Source organism: Cylas formicarius, unplaced genomic scaffold (genome assembly GCF_029955315.1).
Source record: "Cylas formicarius isolate icCylForm1 unplaced genomic scaffold, icCylForm1.1 PGA_scaffold_1__22_contigs__length_36826433, whole genome shotgun sequence".
Classification (NCBI taxonomy): Eukaryota; Metazoa; Arthropoda; class Insecta; order Coleoptera; family Brentidae; genus Cylas; species Cylas formicarius.
The window spans coordinates 6,372,560-6,394,361 of record NW_026844264.1 but is presented as its reverse complement, the minus strand read 5'-3'; the positions used below and the strand labels follow the sequence as shown (position 1 = coordinate 6,394,361).

At 34.6% G+C, this 21,802-nt stretch overlaps 2 protein-coding genes across 3 annotated transcripts in view; one reads left to right on the top strand and one right to left on the bottom strand.

Annotated features, from left to right (window-relative positions):
* Nucleotides 1-2,054: 2,054 nt before the first annotated feature.
* LOC132696755 (uncharacterized) lies at nucleotides 2,055-4,876 on the top strand. 2 transcript variants are annotated; one of them, XR_009618078.1, is made up of 4 exons: nucleotides 2,055-2,374; nucleotides 2,439-2,647; nucleotides 2,788-3,504; nucleotides 4,533-4,876. XR_009618078.1 is itself a non-coding variant. In XM_060661765.1 (3 exons), the coding sequence occupies exons 1-3, from the start codon at nucleotides 2,128-2,130 to the stop codon at nucleotides 3,391-3,393; spliced, it is 1,062 nt and encodes a 353-aa protein (XP_060517748.1). In that variant the 5' UTR covers nucleotides 2,055-2,127; the 3' UTR covers nucleotides 3,394-3,638. The 2 variants fall into 2 exon arrangements, 1 of the variants encoding a protein (XP_060517748.1); XM_060661765.1 differs by lacking the exon at nucleotides 4,533-4,876 and having other exon boundaries at nucleotides 2,788-3,638.
* Nucleotides 4,877-5,073: 197 nt separating this feature from the next.
* LOC132696754 (FERM, ARHGEF and pleckstrin domain-containing protein 1) overlaps nucleotides 5,074-21,802 on the bottom strand; it is a 136,772-nt gene continuing 120,043 nt past the window's right edge. The window contains exons 12-18 of the mRNA XM_060661764.1: nucleotides 21,281-21,651; nucleotides 18,083-18,286; nucleotides 17,591-18,028; nucleotides 9,719-9,992; nucleotides 9,119-9,264; nucleotides 8,795-9,054; nucleotides 5,074-5,684 (exon numbers count right to left, since the gene is read on the bottom strand). Coding sequence (XP_060517747.1) covers nucleotides 5,591-5,684; nucleotides 8,795-9,054; nucleotides 9,119-9,264; nucleotides 9,719-9,992; nucleotides 17,591-18,028; nucleotides 18,083-18,286; nucleotides 21,281-21,651 — 1,787 coding nt within the window. The 3' untranslated portion in view covers nucleotides 5,074-5,590. The remainder of the gene's footprint in view (nucleotides 5,685-8,794; nucleotides 9,055-9,118; nucleotides 9,265-9,718; nucleotides 9,993-17,590; nucleotides 18,029-18,082; nucleotides 18,287-21,280; nucleotides 21,652-21,802) is intronic.

The window sequence follows — 21,802 nt, the reverse complement described above, 5'->3', positions numbered from 1 at the left end:
CCGTGAGGTTTTGTTTTCCTCGACCACATACCCAAAATATTATCAAAATCGGTCTTATCGTTTGTTTTTCATCTTATTAATGTATACTATAGTATACTATCTTCCCATGAAAACGATAAGCTTATAAGTTTAAGTGTCAATATAAATAATAAAAAGCAATTTTCTGGTTTTAAAATTGGTAATTTTAAAAACTGAAAATTCACCCTCAATTCTAAATATGTCTTTGTTCGGAACAAAAAAAAAATTACCAACGAATAGATCATTTTTATTTTTAACATTCAGAAGATTTAGACAAACTGTAAGTTACCAGTGCCTGCTATTTATTATTAAGTCTTTGTATATAAGGACCCAATCTCAAGGCAAGGTTTAGCCAAAAGACTATTCTTACACTCAATTTAAAAACACAAACATGAACCAACGCTAATACTAATTAATATATTAAGCCTAAGTCAGGTTTATACAACGTAAAGAAACAAGACAAAAAGAAAAATCAGAAGAATACAACATAAGTACTAGATGCCATAGTATGGTACTCTAGAGTAATAAAAATTGTTTACGTTTAAGCTTAAAATTATTTAATGTTACAGGTTTAAAGTTGTTATAAATATTGTTATAGTTTGCCAGCTTATAAACTTATAACTTTATAAAAGCTGAAAAATGCAGAAGCCTGAGATGCTTGTTTTTTAAAATTTTTGACTTAAACTTATGTAAGATAACATCATACTTTTTAAGAGAGCAAGAATTTTTAACTTCCTTTAATCTTTTTTGATAAATATTGCCTTCAAACTTTCTGACAATATTTGCATCAAGTATCCTTAAATTTGAAAACGCGTTTTTTTACTGCTGATATGTCACCTGCGCCGAAAACATTTAGTTTCATGTCCTGTCACACATTCTATTACGGTTGAGTTGATATTATCATGAGTAGATAACTAGATTTATCAGCGTTTATAAACAATTTGTTTTGATATGGTTTTTATATATCTCAATTCCTCATTCATACCATAGTCGGTCCCATGATATTCCTGAGGATCAACACTTAATCGGAGCTGCGTATCATCAGCATAATCTTGATAACTACAAACTCTTATTACATTTAGAATATCTGCCGAATATAATATGAAAAGAAGCTGTCTCAAAATTGATACTTACCAGGCCGGTAAAGGGGAAGATACTCCTGACCATCACCATCTGATACTTGCCACTCAAATAAGAAGGCAAAAGTTGCACTGCAGCGTTTGAGAGCTTAAGTTTGGTACAAAACTAATCATTTCGAGTAGTTAAGCTACACTAGTACCGAGATTTTACCTGCATCTCAGCCTCTCATCCAAACTGTATCCTTTTCTGAATCCTGACTTGACACTCGGATATAAGTTATTCGTTTAACACGAATGAATAAATTTGTCTAGGATTTCAGAAATAACTGGTAGAAGACTAACAGGGCGCAAGTCACCAAATGACTTGAGTGCGGCCTCTTTTGGCAGTGATTTGATCAAAGAAACTTTCCAGCACTAAGGAAAATGACCCTGCTCATTACACCTGTTAATGCGGATGTTGTCATTATTAACGTTAATTATCTTTGCGTACATGTCATGTTACAGCTAGGTACCTGCAAACTGCTCTCCCCAGAGTCCCTAATGTTCAGATATCTCCCAATGCTATTAAAAGCAAATTAAGGAAATATAACTTAGTATGTTATTATAATATAAATTTCACTTAGCAATGCTTGTCTCGAGTCAGATTTTGCAGTAATTAAGGGAAATTTTCCCCATCAGCAGCATAAGAAATTTTGCTAAATTTTAAGTTTTCGCTACATATTCTAAAAAATTAGATCAAAGCTTTTTTATCTGAGATCGGAGATACTACACCTAACAATTCTGGTTTGCTGTTTAAATCAAAATTAATAAACTTATATTCGGCACCACTACCCTTACTCAGTGCGTTAGAGAAAAGGTTCATTAAATTTCTATTACGCTCATTTCAAATTGACTTTGGTTTGATTTGTTGAATATCTTTTTATATAAAAAAAACTAATGCAGAAAGATTCAGGTTATGTTCCCTTCATAACATAACCTTTGTAGTTGTCTATTCTTAGTTTGAATTTTTTTTCATGTAAAAGGTTGTTAAATGGATGAAACCTTAAAAACCGCTATCCTAGCAGGCGCCAACGATGACGATATCGAGTTTATTATATTACAGAATATTTTAGGCGGCACGAAAAATGCGCACGTCGAGGATTACTTTAATTTGAACCAAATGACCGACAAAGATATCAAACGACGTTTTCGTTTCAAAAGAAAAGATATTGAGAGATTAGTATCAATATTTAGAATTCCGCAGAAAGTGGAGATTGGAAAGGGGATTACAGTGTCTGGTAAGAATTAAAAAAAGTGTGGACACTTGCAAGTTACCCCATATATTAAGATTGAATCTTTTAGGCACTACGGCACTATGCGTATTATTAAGGAGACTGGCATATCACGGTGGGTTGGAAGATTTGTGTGAAATTTTTGGGTTATCGACCCAAAATCTTTCCAAAATTATACACACCATAAGTACGATCATAATAAACAATTGCGGCGAATTGTTGGACAATTTAGATGACCTACAGTGGCTCAATAAGAGAAAACTGAAATATTATGCCCAAGTAAGTAATAATGTTATTATCCTTGGGTAGCGAGGGATTTTCTTTTTTTAACTCAAAACAAAATTAACAGACTGGTTATCTTTCCATTTAATTTAACCAGAAAATGAACATAGGGTGATAAAAATTACTTTATTTAATAGGCCGTCCAAGCAAGGGGAGGCGCTATTAGTAATTGCTGGGGATTTATTGATGGCATCGAACGCCAAATGTCAACACCAACTAAAAATCCTGACGACTATTATTCTTACCGGAGGGAATGCCATTGCCTTAAATTCCAATCTGTACTTTGTCCAGATGGTATTATAGCTAGCTTAAAAGGGCCTTATGCAGCGGATAAGCATAATGCTGGAATATTTAGACTTTCTTCTTTATACAAACAACTAGAGGCCAAAGTCATATTCGATAAGCAAACATTTGCTTTGTATGGAGAGCATTACGCGCTAATGACATTAGTTGTGACCCCCTACGAGGGCAAACCGCTAAGCTTGACTTCCCGACAACGCATATTCAACCAGTCTATGAAGTACCTTAGGGCAGGTGTCGAGTGGGGATTCCAGGAAGTGATCGCCATATTCCCATTTGTAGATTTTAGGAAAAACAGAAAACTGTCTATGCAGGATCTCAATTCTCTGTACAAGGTTGCCACTTTATTGACCAACTGTCATACGTGCCTATACGGAAGCAGAACGTCGACATATTTTCGAACGACACCTCCAACATTGAATGAATATTTTGGGTTGCATTAATAAGTACAGTGTGTCCCATTTTTGCTGGTTTTACAGTATATCCCCCTTATTAATTAAACTAGATAGTTGGGACATTTGAGATTTAAGGCTACTTTTTCATGAAAATCAAAGGTGAGAAATGTCATGGCTATCTCTAATTTTTAGATATGGAGCGATTTTTATAAGTTTTTTCAAAGAAACTTCTACAGGCTACTGTAATGCTTTTTACAAAACTTCTGGATTCCTCCTGTGTCGCTTTTTGCTTAGTCGAAATTGGTGACGTTTCGACAATCATCCTGTTGGCTTCTTCAGATAGTCAGTTTCAGTCAAGCTCTGAAGAAGCCAACAGGATGATTGGCGAAACGTCAGCAATTTCGACTAAGCAAAAAAAGACGCAGGAGGAATCCAGAAGTTTTGTAAAAAGAATTTTTATAAGTCTTCATTTTTAGACATAGTAATTAAATTATCGAAATGTTGAAAACTGGTTTGGATAGCTTTGGTTAGGTTTTTTAAAAATAAATTAAACTTGTGCTTTTTAATGGAACACCCTGTATGTATTTTAATAATTTCATGCGCTTTGTCAAACAGCTTATATCTTTTAATTTCATTCATGTTCACATGCAGCCATGTCTCAGTGAGAAATATACTATCTGGTTGCTTGTGATGTATTTCAACTAGTTCATTAAATTTTGCTACATCAGAGATAAGATTTGTGTAGACTAGGGAAATGAAGAAATAAAAGTTTGCATATATTTTTTTAGGCTGGTTTAGACCTCTGTTGGGATGCCACCGATATATTTTATAGTAACGGATCTCCTTCTTTTCTTTCTTCTACAATCCCTTGTACTTCTCTAAGATAGCACATTCGTGACTTGGCAAGATCATATTTGAAATATGTGCCGTTATCTCTAAGATTGCCTTTGTTCCTCAGAACCATAATTGAGTACTTTTTGGATTCGAATATGATTCTATCCGTATTCTGTACTCTTTCATCAAAACTTTGTTTTCTATGATTATTCCAAACAGCACTACATTTTGTTTTCTTCTTTCTTTTTCATTTAATTTCTTGGTAATTTCTACTGCGTGGGGTTGAATGGTGTTTTGTGTTTGGGCAGGTTGATTTTTCACTGATTTGTTCAGTATCTCTATTTGTATTTTAGGTTTTTGGTACCAGTTAGTACTTGGACATAACATGGGGTATTTGTATTTACTGATCCTTTCTTCGAGCCTATAAAAGCTTCTTCAGACCGGTCCTGGAACATTCTGTAATGGCTTGGTCTCCATACTTCTGAAAGGACATAGATCTTCTGGAACGAGTCAAAACCTAACCACTTTAGGAGAAGGGGGGGACCTAACTGAATGCTACAAAATCACTAAATTCACTAAAATTGTGTACTGAACTTTTGTCATAACTTTCACCCTAAAAATTTATAACAAACCCTGTTGTAAATGAGGAACAGTTGATCAGATGATATTATTCTATCCTGAATTGCTGTGTCAACATGTTACTTCTGTATATAGTGTATATGCATATACTAAATTGCAGTTTTACCGGCTTTGTCGCCTACTGCCTAATAGAATAATAATAACAATTTTTATATTTGTTTTGAGTAGCGAGGAGTTGTTTTACGAAGAGAACGCCACGAGACCCTACATAAAAACCAAGGGTGCATTTCTCTTTCATTTCTTAAAATAAGTAGCCTTGGGTGAAGAAAACTGCAACACACTGGCTTCCTTGATAAGAGAATAAGGGATAGTTTTTCCCCAATTTAAAAATATGTATTTTTATAATCAGTGTTCGTTTAATAATGCAAAAATTAAGGTATATAACAAAATAAAAATCAAATAATATGCAATTGCAAGTAGAGGGAACAGGAATAGAGGGAGATTATTTTTATAAAAACTCTCAGCCGTCATATACAATATATTCCAATTTCCAGTCAACAAATTCAAAAAAATATTAATTACAAATAAATAAAAGTAAAAGTAATCAATTACAACAGTTTATTCCTCAAAAATTTCCGGGGTTAATCGGTAAAATTTTATAAAAGTACATTTATTAAAATATACAAATATTTACAACACGATTTATAAATATAATTTTAATGTTAAGGCACAATTTATTTTCTCTTTATTAAAACGGGGAATGGATCGTCAGAGTAAATGCTTGTTTAATACATACTTGCCGCAAACTAAATATTGTTGACGAGGCAAAATTTTAATCTGGAAGTACCAAAGAAATCTCGTTCGGATCTTTGAGAGGTAGCCTTTTGCTTTTATGCTGCGTTGCACTGTTTATTACTTCTATCCACCTGAAAGAAATAATTAACGCTAACAATAGCAATACTGCTTATGGCGGAAGTGGACAGGATGCCATGCCGTTTTTATTTTTAGAATTCCCCTAACCCATTTACTTAATTTGCTTTTTATTTTGTAATTAGCAATTTTATGTTATGTTATATCCCATTTCCTGTAAGATACCAAGTGTACGAAAAGATGATCTATATTCTGCTTACTGTGAAACTGGTAAAAGAGAACATAATAAGTGATTGTTGAACTTCTATTGTCTTTATTTTTTGTTTACACAACCTTGTCAAGTGCAGACGACTAATTTGAATTTGAAGGCAACGAGCTACAGCATTCACCCGTGACGGACTCAGAGGGAGTCAAGCAACTTCAGACCTTTGGTTTTCACCCCTCATTGTGTGTTTGCTATGTGCTTCAATTCTAGCGTTTGAAGGTCTTTTTGTTTCTACGATATATGACTCCACATTCACAGAGTATTGAGTAAATACACTCTTTTACACTCGATTTAGCAGCCCCTTAGGTAATGTCGTTCCTGGACTTTGTATTGTTTTCGCCATTCGACTGTTCTTTTCTGAGATTCCTAGTTTGGGTAGTTTGAAATATGAAATCCAAAGGTCTGGACATGTATGGACCAAAAAATACATCAATTGGTCTTAAGCTCGGATTGTACCATTGGAAAAAACGCAAGTTTAAGGAACCGTATTCATTATAAACAAAGAAAACATCGTTAGTAATCCTAGCGGGAAAATATCTAAAATCTGACAGCACTTAATAGAGCGCGACAATTTTGGCGTCCTAGCGGAACAACTTGACTGCACCAGACTACGTCATGTGTGCACGCTGTAGTCTAGTATATAAGCCTCCTGGTCTGCACTTGATAACTAGTAAAGGTAATTTGGTTTTAATTATACAGAGCGTTTTTTTTTTAATCAGCGTTCAATCTTTCACAGCAAGATGCTTCGTTTTCAAAATACAGTGGGTTGATTTTTGTTTTTCAATGCCGAAAACGATATTTGGGGAGTTTTTTGACATGAGAATTTGGTGCTACCTGCACGCCTTTTCTAACCTTCGACACATGACTTTTTGTATTGTATTTTTGTGTTCTTCCATCGTTTTTACGGGAGCGAGATCCTTCAACCCTTTTCGAAATATTTTGGTTTGATGTAATCAGTGCATGCGTTTTTAAAAAATTAAAACAATTCTAATAAGGAAAAAAGTGCAAGCAGTAATATTATTTTGCAATGTATTTTGTTTATGTTGTCATGTAAAAAGTACAAACATAAGATAATTTTGCCGTACATTACGCAAAAAAAAAACAAATCGAGACATCCTGTACAGTGTCTCATTTTTGATGGTTTTATGACTCATATCTATTACTAATGAAACTAGCGTGTTACCACTTATTGATCTTTTTAAAAATATTTAGTTAGTTGAAGATTGATTGAAGATTTATTTTATATCTTATGTGTTACATCTCTCTGTTTGAGACCCCTTTCAGTTGATTAAAAAGCAGCCTTGAGTGGTGTATGGTGGGATGGATTTAGATATGCCGTAAAATCATCAAAACTGGAACACACTATGGTTAAAAAAACGAAACACATTAATAATAACTTTTTACATTAAAAACATTTGAGGAATCATGTTATGAAATTTATGAAAATAAAAATTTATTATCTGTTTCTTAATGGGAGAGATTTATAAATCATTATTGTAATATTGTAAGACTTAGACGTAGTATTGTACTAATATTGTTGGATGTTTGTCAAGGGTCCCGAAAGTTGCAGGTAGACGGACAGGAAGTTGACCTACCGGTTTTTTCTTAGTGTTTAAAATTAGAATTACTGTTACTTTCTGACAGTTCGTTCTTGAAAATGGCTAGCGTTTCCGAGTTTGTTGCTGCAAATCCCAATATTTTCTGCAAAATTAATGTTTGAATATGACTGGGATTAAACAGTCAACAAGATGAAAAGAAACTGTAATAAATGAGCATGAAAAGACTGCCATCAGAAGAATAATACACGTGTTTTACCTTAAGAAGAAATGCCTGATTTTATTTCACTCATTAATAACAAGAAATTGTGGAAAACTTTAAAAGAAATCTGTTTGCGTTACAAAAAGATCAAAACAGAAAATCATTTTTAATAGAGAAACGTGACATTATCTACTGGTGAAGACGAAATTTGGGTAAATGAAGGATATACCGTTCCTAAAACATGACAGAATAAACCTTAGAAAGCGTAAGGACGCTTTTTTAGAACTCAAAATAAAGCACCATCTGCAAAAGGTAAAAGATTAATAATTACTCACGTTGGTGGCAGAAATTGATTTGTTATATTTGTTATGTGTGTTACGTTGATATAATGCTAGATCTTATTCATCTTGGGTCATGGATATGTCAGCTACCACTTAAGAAACCCCGAAAAAATACCCACGTCTTTTTCGAAAACGTAGACTTATTTTAAATAAGAAGCAATTTCAGAAAGATATGCTGAAGAAGGGGCTATTGGTAACGGAAACGAAATATAACAGTAATTCGCCGTCTGCCAATCATAGTGAACCCCAAGAATTGAATGGTAGCAATGCATAACATCACTTTTAAAATGAGGGACGTTAAAACCCTCTTGCAAGAGGGAATTAAGGCAGTGTATTGTGATTGAAATAGAAGAAAGAATGTAGGAAGTTCGATAACATGCTAGAATAGACTATCTAAGTTTTTATATACTTGCTCTTAGATTAAATAATATCTCAATTAGCTGCTCATCTTTTAAATTATAAGCATGTAGAATTATTATTAGATTTATTATTCTAATAAACTACCTGTAGTAACGCCACTGTCACATTACTTTCATTCGCCAAACTCATCTTTTTATGGTATGAAAATTAGTGTGACGCCAATTTATTAATGATAGGAAGGGTGCAGGTCTTAAAAAAACTGAAATATGGAAAATTATTATTGCAATTTATCTGAAGTTTATGATATAACTTTCATGTTACATACCCTGTTTCATGATCCCTATTGTTCGAAATTTACGTTTTATTACCTATAGCATTGAGAAACGAAAAGGGTACATATGTAAAAGAAAACAACAAAAATATTCTTAGAGACATTGCTCACCGGCTATACGTGTACTCCGATTCGGCCCTGAAGAAATACACGTGGTTCTTGTATTGGAGTTTGAAGACGTAATCCTTGGCGATCTGATCGTCGGCGGACGGCGGCCCCACCGAATAGCCCAGTAGGGGTAGCGACGCCAACGGGAAATCGTCCGTGCATCCCTTGTAGAAAAACAGGCAGAACGACGTGAACACCACCCACAACTTTTGCCAGCCGTTGTTGCTCTTAAATTTTCTCAGCAGGTAACCGGAAAGCTGGTTCTGCGCGACAAAAAGAAAATATAAGTAGAGGTCCGAAATTTCTGTTTTTTTTTTACACACTAACCTCGACCGCCGACAATTCGTCCTTCATGCTGATGCTGGTGTTGCGGTGCCAACACACGTGCACCGTCGTGTTGTTCCTTTGAGCCTGGGGTTTGGTTTGGGTGCTAGCCTCGACGCTCACTTGGTCTACGTGCTCGTCAGATGAGCCTGCGATCAAAAGAATTCAATTCAATTAACGCACAACAACGTCAAAATAAGAGGTGCAAAAAGTGATTCTTTTTGTTTAAACGGTGTTTAGTAATGATGCACGAACCATCCACAAGCTATACCTATGGTAACATGGCACAGTTTTTACATTGCCCAGTGCAGAACTTTCATGTAATGGGAAAGAGCTGTGGTTGTCTGAATCAAATTATGGAAACCATTCATAAATATGTATTTACATTGGCTGCCGGTTTCTATTCATATTATGGATGAATTGTTGTGTCTCCTTTGAATATGTTTTTGGGAGGGGTATATTCAACATTTGCAAAGTTAGAGGTTGGAAAAATATTTAGACCGCTTTGGTGGAATCCAACACAAACCACAAACGGGGACCGCTACAGGTTGGGGCATTCCCGTTTAAATCGGGGTCTTCAAATGTCAAAATGTTTCTACTTACTGCAACTTTTCAAGCTCAAATAGGTAATTTTCGTGTCGGACTTGTCACGGGCGTGCTGTATCGCAGTCTGCAGATCCTGCTTCCATTTGTCTTTCTCCTCCTGCGAGCTGGCCGCGACCGTCAGCGCCCTGTTGCCTCCGTATATGATCAAACCGTTAAACGAGAGGTCGCCCTCGGGTTCCTCGATCAGTACTCCACGGAGGGGCATGTGACCGTGCACTTTGAATTGCAATGTTGCCTGCGATCGTGACGTGTACAGCAGGATGTCGGAAAACTGCAGGCAAAGATGAAATAAGCTTTACTGGTCTGACGAGACAAATCAAAAAATTGAAAGTACGCAATGCAAAAAAAACATCAGACAAACTAGTTCGTGTTACTCGACACCCACTCACAGCAACCCAGGTGGTCCAGAAACTAAACTCAACTGAAGAGTAAAAACGCTTTTCTAAAAGTAATCTTTTTTAATTTTTTAAATTGATGTCTAGCCTTAGGTAGGCGAATATTGTGGAATATATATGATAACTACCATTCTTGGAGTGAGAATTTTTTTGTTCCATGTGAGAAGGTATGCAATTGTCAGCGCCAGGAATAGAATGGTTTTGGAATGTCTTCATGCATGGTGCCTTATAAAAAAACAGTAGTAGCAAGAATCCAGAGGGACTCAATACAAACAATATCAAAACAAACCAAACCAGTCATTTGCTAATAGCTCGTTTCCTAGCTTTCATCAATGCTGAAAGTTCTGCCAATGATTGAAATAACTACTGTCTCATATTACTTTGAGTCTAACAAATTATACCAATTTGGACTTCTCTTGACACACTTACATCCCTTTTAGACTTTATACTGGTTGATTAGTTTATATTCAGCATGATGCAACTCAATTACTTACGCCACATCTTTCTGATCGCAATCAGTATATTCACTGCAATCAATCAATACAAAAAAGGAACAGCTTAAGTAGAATGTACCTCGAGGTTGCGTATTGAGTCCCAGTGGAACAAACAACACAGTTATTTTGTCTGATGAAGCAACATTTTATGATATTAAGACATGAAAATAATGCAATGGTTCTTGGCTAACCAACTGGCGTTGAATAATTTAAAATTACAGGTGGTCAATTGTACATTCGGAAGTATTAATATCTTTTGTCTCAGTGTAAACGAGAGGCTAAACCACTCTCAATAAAGAGCAATTATTATTTCCTTTTGTGCAAATATGGAATAGAGGTGCACACTCAGTTACCTCTTCAATGGGTATCAAATGAAAAAACGTGAATGACAGGAGATATTATGAAGGGGTGTCTACGCGAGATTTATTTGAAGACGAAGAAAGAGAATAGGAAAGTGGTATTATTTTAAGATAATGCCATAGTTTTCGAAAATTGCACGGAACAATGTTAAACTTATTTTTCTTCTACCAAGTATTCACTAGACTAAATAGAAAAAAAATATTTACTCTAACCAACGCTTTTGCAACAGTATAATGGAATATCCAATTCAAAAGGAAGATTTCTTCTTTCAAGGCCAAGAATAAGGTGTATGTTTTAAGCATATGTCATTCATTTCTTCCAGTTGAACATTATCATTTATTAAGGTTGACGGTGACCTCTTACCCTTGTAGAATCATTTGGTCAACTCTTCCTTTCACTCATGGTACACGATATAAAGTTTTGTTTCCAATACTCTAAATTTGCATGCTCAAGAATACATAACGTAATTAAAACTATCTCTGACTGGTGGGAATTACATGCAGACTTAAATAAATTTATCGAGTACTGTGAGCCAAATCAAAGATTAACGCCGAATAAGTGTTTTCAAATAAGCTCTAAAAAACATTGATTTTGATTACAGCTTAAATAATATGTTTCCTGAAGACTGTCCTTTACCAAGGATTTCGGGGTAATGTTAGACTTCAACTAACTGTCTTCAAAGGGCATAGAATATCTAGCTGCTTGTCTTCAAAATTAATAAAGAAAAATAGTTAATAGGATGAGGCAATGTCAAAATTATTTACTTGTATAAGACCACTTATTACTGCCAAGATTTACAATTACAGAATTGCAGATATTTTAAGGCCGAATTTTGTTTTGAAAATAGGCTTCATACTGACCAATGATCAATAATTCAGAAACAGTGATTTGTAGGCCCCTCGTATTATATATCGTTGAATTGAGAAAACTGATGATGCGCGAAGTGCTGCTACGCTGCAATTTTTTTTTCATTTGTTTTGTTTTGCAAAATAAATAAACGACAAGAATATGAAGATGAACGTCAATAATTCCGAAACGGTCCATATATATATATTATACATTGTTGAACTTCTCTTTAGTCGAAATAAGTATTAATATATTGGGTGTTCCATTTGAAATAAAAAAGCTGGCAGTGATCACGACGAATCGAGTCACATGAAAATATGATAAATCGAAAGTTTAAATCAACTCAATCAACATTTGAATGTTAATCTCTTTTAGCTCCTTTGATAAGGTGGTGCCTCATAAACGGTCATCCTATACAGGGTGTCCCACTGTAAATTACCAAATGGATAAGTTTGTTAATATTGATCCTACGATGACGTTTAAATTACCAAAGTTGATGCATTATTCCCAAACCTTCCGATTCTGCAATAAAAAATATAAAACTAAAATTGTATCTGACAAATTTTAACGGGTCGAATTTTTTTTTTAAATTCAATACCCTGTATTTGAATATGTATGTCAATCGATTGAATTTTCTCTTCTGATTTCAAATATCTGTTGTTAGGGTTATTTCTGAAGAATTTTGAAATATCGCGCATTTTCTCTAATATTGGATGTAAGAAAGTCAATAACTATTATTTCAAAAAAACTTGCGAAGTTAACTGCCATTATATATTAAAAAGGTATTTACATAAGCAAAAAAGTTGGACATTTCGTCGGTATTTCCTTGCCAATTAAAATATTTGGCCGACAATCATATTGGCACCATATCACAATGCGAGAGACGTAAGAGACCAATTTTTCAAAGAAACTTCCACAGGCTAATGTAATACTTTTTATAAAACTTCCGGATTCGGTCGTCCGTTTTTGTTGAGTCGAACTAGCTAACCTTTTGTCAATTACCTTGTTGGCTTCTTCAGAGCTTGACTGAAACTGGCTCGCATTTTACTCTATACCTGATTTTATATTGCTTGAGAGGGACGGAGCTAAATGAGGGGCATAAACACTGTCTCGGATGACTGATTCCCATATTGGTGACAGGTAAAGACCTGAGTCGCGGTTAAGATTGTTAGGTTGCTTATAGATTTCTATAGACTCCCAGATTTTTCGTTGGTAGAAGAATTGATTACATGCAAGAATTTTAGTTTTATCGAATAAAATTTTATGTCCGGTTTCGTGATTTTCTTCGGCAACTGCTGATGAGTTTATTTGCCTGTCTTAAGGGTCTTTCATGTTCTTTGAGTTGATATTTTTCGTCCGGTCTCTCCAATGTATTCTTTGCCGCATATGCATGGATGCTGTAAACTCCTGGCATCTCAAATGGAATTTTGTCTTTGACGGATCAAAGATGTTGAGAGATTTTTGGACAAGTGGTAAATCTGGTTTTGACGTTATATTTCTTTAGAACTTTTGATATCTGGTCAGCGATATTTTGAATATAAGGAAGGATAGCAGTGGCAAAATCCGAGAATCTGGAACCAAACTTTCTCACCTTAATTGAAAAATGCTTGTGGGGATCATATATATATATATATATAAGGGTCAAATTTTTGAACAAACGTCGGGAACAGTTATGGGTTCAGGATGATTGGCGAAACGCTAGCTAGTTCGACTCAACAAAAACCGACACAGGAGGAATCCTAGTAGGGCGCCTGGGGTTTTCGACCTCGGACTTTTTTTAGAGTGAATAAATTCGCATGGGTGACGTGGCTTCTTGTTTTTTATATTAAAAATTGCAATGTTTACCAAAAATTTTTTTGTGCGTTTAATTTTTTAATTATTTTAACAAAAAAACCTAAAAAATTAATTCTTGTACACTTCTTTTTGTTTTAAATTTTTGTTGTGTACTTTTGATTTTACCAAAATAAACGTAAACTAAAGTCTTTCAAAGGTATACCCGTGTGTATCATAAGGATCGTCGAGACCTTGAACGTGTAATAAAACGTAGAGGGGAGAACGACAGCTGCAAAGTGGAACTAAACAAAAATTTTTCGGCTAGTTTTAAATGAAACGTGTTCTTTACGTGTTGTGTGTTTTTGTATAGTGTGTGAATATTTTTATTTCATGTAAGTAATGTTATTAAAAATTTATAAGCTTATTAATTATTAGATTATTGATCAAATAATTGATGATAAAAGGTGGATTAACATGAAAAAAATATTATTAAATTTCGAAAGTTGGAGCAAAATAATTGCTTAAATATCTTATTAACTAATAGAAATATCAATAATTTTTATTCTATATTTTGAATCAAAAATATAATTTTCTACAAAAAAGGTTCTGATAAAAAAAATGATAGAAATAATAATTAAAAAGTTACAGAATTTTTTAGTTAATAATTAGAAAGACATCATTTTCGATTTTATTTAAAATAGGTGTAACTTTTTAGATATTCATTTTATATAACCAATTCTCAAATGAAGGCTTTTTCGCAGGAAATTCAATTTTTGAAAAAAAATAGTCCAATAATTTTTTATTACTTTAATAATTTTAAATATATCGTGATATAAATTTGTGTAAAGTACAATTTTGCCTCAACTATCGGACTTTAATAATAACGAATTAAACAAAACTAACTTATTACTGAGTTCTTTATTTATTTTCGATTACAGTTTTCGAACAATAAACCAAAGCATGGCTGACGAGCACAGCTGCATAATATGTGAAAAATTAGGTTCATCTTCCGAAGCCAATTCTGATTTGGGTGATATTGTAAAAATAAGCAGAGGGGTACCCACGCTACGAACTGCTTCAAGTGAACGACAGGATGGACTATTACCTCATTTACAATCTGAATTTGTTTATGCGCATGCAGGTTGTCGGCAAAAATATATTAATAAAAATTATATTGATATGTGTAAAAAAAAACTCATAACACTTCGTTTTCAACTCCGAAAAAGAAGCTCCGAAGTAGCACTGATTTATCTGGCTTCGATTGGGAGAAGAATTGTTTCCTCTGTGGCCAAGAAGCTGATAAAAATAAAGAAGCTAAATTAAATAAAAATCGGCGACGACAAATTTCGTATGTCAATACTCCAGTTTTAAATCACTCTATCATGAATTTTATTGCCGTACAGAAAGATCATTATTATCGGGAAATTCTGAAACGAATTTCTGATATAACTGATTTACAGTCACTTGAAGCAAAATATCATGCAGATTGTTATAAGTCACTTAATACTTCTATTCACCAGAGTAATGTTGAAAAGATTGTTGGTCCGAGAAGTTTGATGATTGATACAGCAATGCAGCAAATTTACAAGTACATTGAAGAAAATGATGACTGTCAATTCACCATGCAAGAGTTGAAAAACGCTATCACTACTGAACATATCCCTGATGAAAAGACTATTAGAAAACGACTGATAGACCGCTATCATGATGATATTATTATATCAAGCAAATTTGCAGCCAATACCAATATATGTTTTAAGAAGATTAATCACGATATATTGACTGAAAATTGGTACAACCAAAAACATAACAGTAAAGAAGACGAGGAGTTTCACATATTGAAAGCAGCTAGTTGTAGTTTCAGAAGATATTGACGTGTTGGTCATATTAACAGCATTAGCGGAAGGGGATCGTGAAATTTATTTTTTAAAACCGTCCCAAGGTAAAGTTCCACATAAAATATTTTCTTCGAAAAGTTTAGAACGATTGCTATCGAAATGTAAAGAACATATTCGTTTTTTACGTGCCTTTACGGGTTGCGATACTACATCTGCGTTTTTCAATAGAGGCAAAATTAAGTTTGCGAAAAATATTTAAAAATAGCAACGAAGACTCAAGCAATATATTACAAGCGGGTGTAGCATGCATTTTGGCTTTATATGGAGCTCCAGTAAAAATTAAAGATTTGAATACGTTGAGGTTCCATTATTTCATAAAAGCAACTGCCAAAAATACAAGTGTTATTTTGTCATCATTGCCTCCTACAACTGATGCAGCGTTTGAGCACTTAAAAAGAGTGTATCTGCAAATCCAAATATCGCTGGGAAATGATGTAAATATTGAAAATTGGGGGTGGAAGCATGTCAATAACACGTTCATCCCAGTAACAATGAATCAATTGCCAGCTCCGGATAATCTATTGAAAATGTTATTTTGTAATTGCAAAAAAGGATGCGGAGCTGCTTGTGGATGCCGGAAGAGTGGTTTGATTGTAGTGTAGCATGTGTACAGTGTAGCGATAATAGTTGTTTCAACAGCCCACTTATTATTCAAATAAATGAAGTTGAAGAAAATGTTTGATATGTACGAAAATGTAAGTTATTTAAATAAACAAAAAAAAAATTATATTAAATTTTATATTAATTATTTATTTTTCCTTCATTTAATTCATTTTTCCAACTAATTTCTTTATATAAATATATTTGTTCATTTAATTTTAATAAAAAAAAAAAAAATTTCTGGCTCATAGGAATTTCACTATTTGAACTATTACACTAATCAATTTTTTTTTAAAATCAAGATCACAATTTTTTTTAATAGGTAAACTTTTTTATTTATGCTATTAGCTAAACATTTCATTTTGAATTTTGAAATTTTATTCACTCTAGCCAAAAATTCGAGGTTTTTGTATTTTTAACGCCCCAGGCGCTCCACTATCCAGAAGTTTTATAAAAATAGGAATTAGGAAAAGATAGTCCAGATCTTACTTCCATTGACAACTTTTTATGGGGATTCCTAAAATTCGAGAGTATATAGAACAAGGCCGGCAACAATTCTGAAAATACAAAACAGAGTATGAGACGAAGTTGAAGCCCTAAATGGGCAACCAGAACTTCTAAGATGATGTATCGAAAAACCTACACAAACGTTTTCGTGTATGCGTCCAGATGAATGGTGGTCATTTGGAACATCTTTGTGAAATAATTTAGAATACTAAAGACGATGTTTTTGAGTAAGACGTTTTTTGATATTATTTAAGTATGTAATATTTTTTTTGTTATAAGTAGTAGGTGATATGTTGCCAATAAATGAAACTATATTTGACTTAAAATTTGTAATAATAATTACATAATATAAAATCATACAACAAATAAACTCTTTTATTATTTAAAAAAAAAGCAACTAAATTAGTTTGCATGGCTAATTAGATATTTGAAATAACAGTTATTGACTTCCTTATTATTATAATATTAGATAAAATGCGCGACATCTCAAAATCTGTCAAAAATAACTCTAACACCTCATATATATTTGAAATCAGGCGAAAAAATGCAATCGATTGACACATTCAAATCAAATTTTAAAAAATGTCGACCTGTTAAAATTTAACAGATAACATTTTGATTTTATGTTTTTGATTACAGAATCGGAAGGTTTAGGAAAAATGCTCCAACTTTGGTAATTTAATTTTCATTGCAGGATCAATTTTAACAAAGTTATCTATTTGGTAATTCATAATAGGGCACCTTGTGCATATAGGGTGCATTTAGTTGAATTTATTTTCAGTAATTTGTAATTAAAATTATAAATTAAATTTCTGTTTTCGTTTGAAGCGACTAATATTTGATCCCCAAGGGTTGTCGCTACTGAGGGAAGCTACTGTATTATTATTAAACGCACTAACTCCAAAGTTATATAATGTTTTAACGATAAAGGATTTAACAACAAAGTCCGTGGAGTTTTATAAGACTTTAATAAATACAAAACTTCTCCAAACTCACCAAAAAGAACATCCTCTGCTGGTAGCCCTTCCGCGAGTGTTTTAACAGGCACCCATGCCGGATGAACTTCCTGCCCGGTTGGATCAGATTGTCGAAGCCGGTAATGTCCCTTTGCAGCTCGCAGAGCATCGCCAAATTTTCGGAATGTTCCAAAGTTTCGCGCACTGGGGGGATCAGGTCTTTTAAAGTGTCGCTGGCCATCAAACAGTCGGCTCTATCCGGATGACTGGACCCGTAATGAGCCAGCAACTTGTCGAGCAATGACTGGTACTGCAGCAGCCGGTGGAGGGGCTTCAACACGAACGTGGTGAAGGGGAGGTAGCACACCTTTTGCGTTTCGAAGTCGCGATAGAGCCGCTCAAAGTGGGCGTTCTGCTTGAACGCGGTGTCCAGCCTTTCGAGAACGACAATGTGCCCGTCCAGGTATTCCTCGTAAAACTGAAAATGGAAACGTGGAACGGAAGTCACGCGGGTAATGTTATAGTCGCTTACCGGTAAGAGGGGAGGCAGGTGAGCCAAAAGAACGTCTGCTATTCGTCCGGGGGAGGCTTTGGGACCCCCTTTACCGTCCCATCCCTGCAACCGCTTTTCCAAATCTTTGACCAGCGATCCGTGAGCCTGAGCCAGAGGCGCGATCAATGACAGCAGTATCGAACATTCCTCGGGTTCGTCTTTGCCGACCTCGTCCCGGAACCACTGGAAAAAAAATTATATTTTAAAAAATGTTTAGGATGGATGTTTCCAAAGTTCTGGAAATTGTACTGCCAATATTATTAGTGCCAAACATGTCTTCAAATATTTATGCAACTACCTAGTGCAGTGCAACACTTTTTACAATTTTCAATGTTTAATGGAAACGGCATCCAACTCTGTAGGTTCATGACTTGCATTCAAAAATTTCAAGGCAGTTTTTCTGATTTTAGCCATAATTACTTAAAAGCTGCAGAGGTGCGGAAACAATAAAACACTGATATTTAACAATAACAATTTTGGTAATAGTAGTAACAAAAAGTTCAAAAACGAAAAACTTATGTCAGAAATACTGACTTGTTTCTCAGCAATTCTGACTTCTGTCAGAAATATGTTACTTTTGGTGGCTTTTTAGCGCTTTCGTGGTGTTCGTGATATAAACGCGCTTTCATGGTACTATTTTTGTAACCATGAAAGACGTAGCAAAATCTCAAAGAGCAATATTATATCTTTTTGCAAATAAGGTGTGAAAATACCGGAAATTATTAAACAACTGCAAGGAGAATTTACTGACTCTGAGAGAAAAAATCCATATCATGGAGGTGTTTAGAAGAGGAAGGAACTCCAATTCATCTCCTAACCAGCTGTGTACCACAATTCAGTGAGTCTAAAATTTCCGTGACAGTGCCAGAGCTCTTCTAGGGAGACGTGCAGACGTGAAAGGTCTGAACGCAGCGACCTGCGGTAAGCGGCCAAACCCAAATAAACGAAAACAACATTACAAAAACTCAATAGATCTGATACTTGTGGTTAACTTCAAGAGCTGTTATCCTGTGGTAACTAATTTTGGCGATTAACCATTCACAAAACTTGGATTCCTTATTTAAATCCTTAAATCAAAAGTCAACCCAAAGAATAGTGAAGAACAGCCTTCAGTTAATGCGCGTGCAGCTCCGTCTTTTGGAAATGTAATGCTTACACTGCGTTATGGGGTTGCGTGAAGGGATAATTTTTATGGATTTTTTGGACAAAGGTACTATCGCTAGAATAATATTCGGATTTATTGTGATCACCATGACCATGACCCATTCCGTTAAGAATATTACCAAAATTTTAGTCAACTTTAATGAAAACGGCAGTTTTAAATTACCTGTTTTTTTTTCGTAAAAACTTTTTGGATGTTAAAAAAACGCCCAGCAGTATTGCTATCGTTTATACCATACCAACTTCCTTTTTTTTTTTTTTAATGGAACACCATTTTTTTAAAAATCCATGTTTTAATTCTGTGTAAAATGTCACTCATAAGTCACGTAGTATACTTTCCTTTTTATGAGCAAAAGAATAAAAAAACAGAAATTAAATTTTGAAGCGAACAGGTAAGTAGCTAGAACCAGTAAAGTTCTTAAATTGTCAGAATTTTTCTTGGATACGGAGATGAAACGAGAACTTACAAAGATGTTTGTATTCTATGTCTATGGCTAGGTCATTCAAAAACTAATGAGAATACAAGATTAAACATTTTATAAGAAGTCGCGCATCTTCTGAAGCAGCTTCAAATAATGATGTCAGCCGACGAACAGATTTGCGTATATTAAAAGAAGAAAAGTATCCTCCGTACAAGATTGCATTGCTTTAGGAGCTAAACGAAGATGCTCCCGACCGCAAACTGCAGTTTTGTGAAACTGATAGAAATGTGCAACTTAAATCTATTTTTTCATCGTCATCGTGATGAAGCCTAGTTTTGTTTTTAAGGGTACGGTAATTAAACAAAAGTGTAGGAATTGAAATACAAATAGTCCCGATAGACGAAGTCATACACAACATCAGAAAAAAAATGTATGGCCAGAGATTTTAAATTACAAAATTATTGAACCTTATTTCTTCGATCGAAATATTACTGGTGCCAGATATTTACAATTTCTTTAAAATGACTTAAATCGTACTCTCGCAGTTTCTTTCCCAAATCCGAATCAGCCTGATATGCCAGATAGACAGATTTGCTCGAAAGTGCGTGAATATTTAAATACGGTATTATCCGGACAGTCGATTGGTGGTAAGGCGATCCATACAATGGCCTGGAAGAACTCCAGATATTATTCTCCTCTGGGGGCATTTAAAATCAAAAGTGTATAAGGAAAAACCACAAAATTTAGATGATTTAAAATCTAGAACTTGATAGGAAATAGGAAAAATTAGCAAATTGTCAATGCGTGCAGAATTCGAAAATGGATTAAAAAAATGGTGTTCCATTTAAAACAGGAGCTTGGTAAATTGTATATTTTCTGTGCAAAAAATGCAAGAAAAAAATATGGAAGAACGTGTGCAAGCAGTTTTCTTAAAATCCAATACCTGATTTTTAAATGAAGAAACTTCCACAGGCTACTGTAATAGTTTTTACAAAACTTCTGGATTCCTCCTGCGTCGGTTTTTGCTTAGTCGCACTCGCATTTTCTCTATACCTGCTTATATAGTGTTTGAGGGGGCCGGAGCTAAACACAATCTCGGATGACTGATTCGCATATTAGTGACAGATAAAGACTTGAGTCGCGGTTAAGATTGTTAGGTTGTTTATAGATTTCTATGGACTCTTGGATTTTTCGTTGGTAGAAGAAATCATTACATGCAAGAATTTTAGTTTTATCGAAAAAAAATTATATCCGGTTTCGTGATTGTGTTCGGCAACAGCTGATGATTTTATTTGTCTGAGTCGTAAGGCTCTTTCGTGTTCTTTGAGCCTAGTTGATATTTTTCGTCCGGCCTCTTCAATGTATTCTTTGCCGCATATGCATGGAATGCTGTAAACTTCTGGCATCTCAAATGGAATTTGGTCTTTGAGGGACCGAACATGTAAGATGTAAACCACAATAAAATAACACCTAATAACCGGTATCTAGGGTAGGCTAATAGCCCGATAAGCTGGTAATTAATTACTAATGGGGATTAAATGAAATTCTAAGGTTGAAATTTCGGATTTTCAAAAGACTCAGCAGGAGTGCTTACCACATTGACAACGTCCAAGTCCTTTTTGTAAGTGAGCTCAGTCATAAAAATTTCTTTCGCGATGAAGTAAGTTTTGTCGACCAGATGTCGCGGCTTGATCTTTTTGACATCGTTCTCGATGTCGGCGATGATGGTGGTCGTGGTTCCGTTGCTACCCGCGTTGATGTTCGCGTTGAGGCTGTTCATCAGCTGTTCCGTTTCGTAATTGGTCGATTTCTCGTGCAAATTCGGAATGCTGTAGTTGCCGTTGGCGACGTCCAACGATAGATTGGATATGTTGCCGTTTGGTGTCTTACTTGTCGGCGTCGACGTGTAAAAGTTGTCGAGGCTCTTGTTTTGCGTCCTCATCTTCAGCAGCTCTTTCTGGTCGTCTACAGGAAAACGACAAATGAAACTTCAAACGGGAAACTTGTGGAGGTAGGAGTCTAAAAAAATTGTTCCGGAAGAATTTTGAACCAATTTATATATATATATATATATATATATATATATATATATATATATATTTAGTAAAGTTTTGAT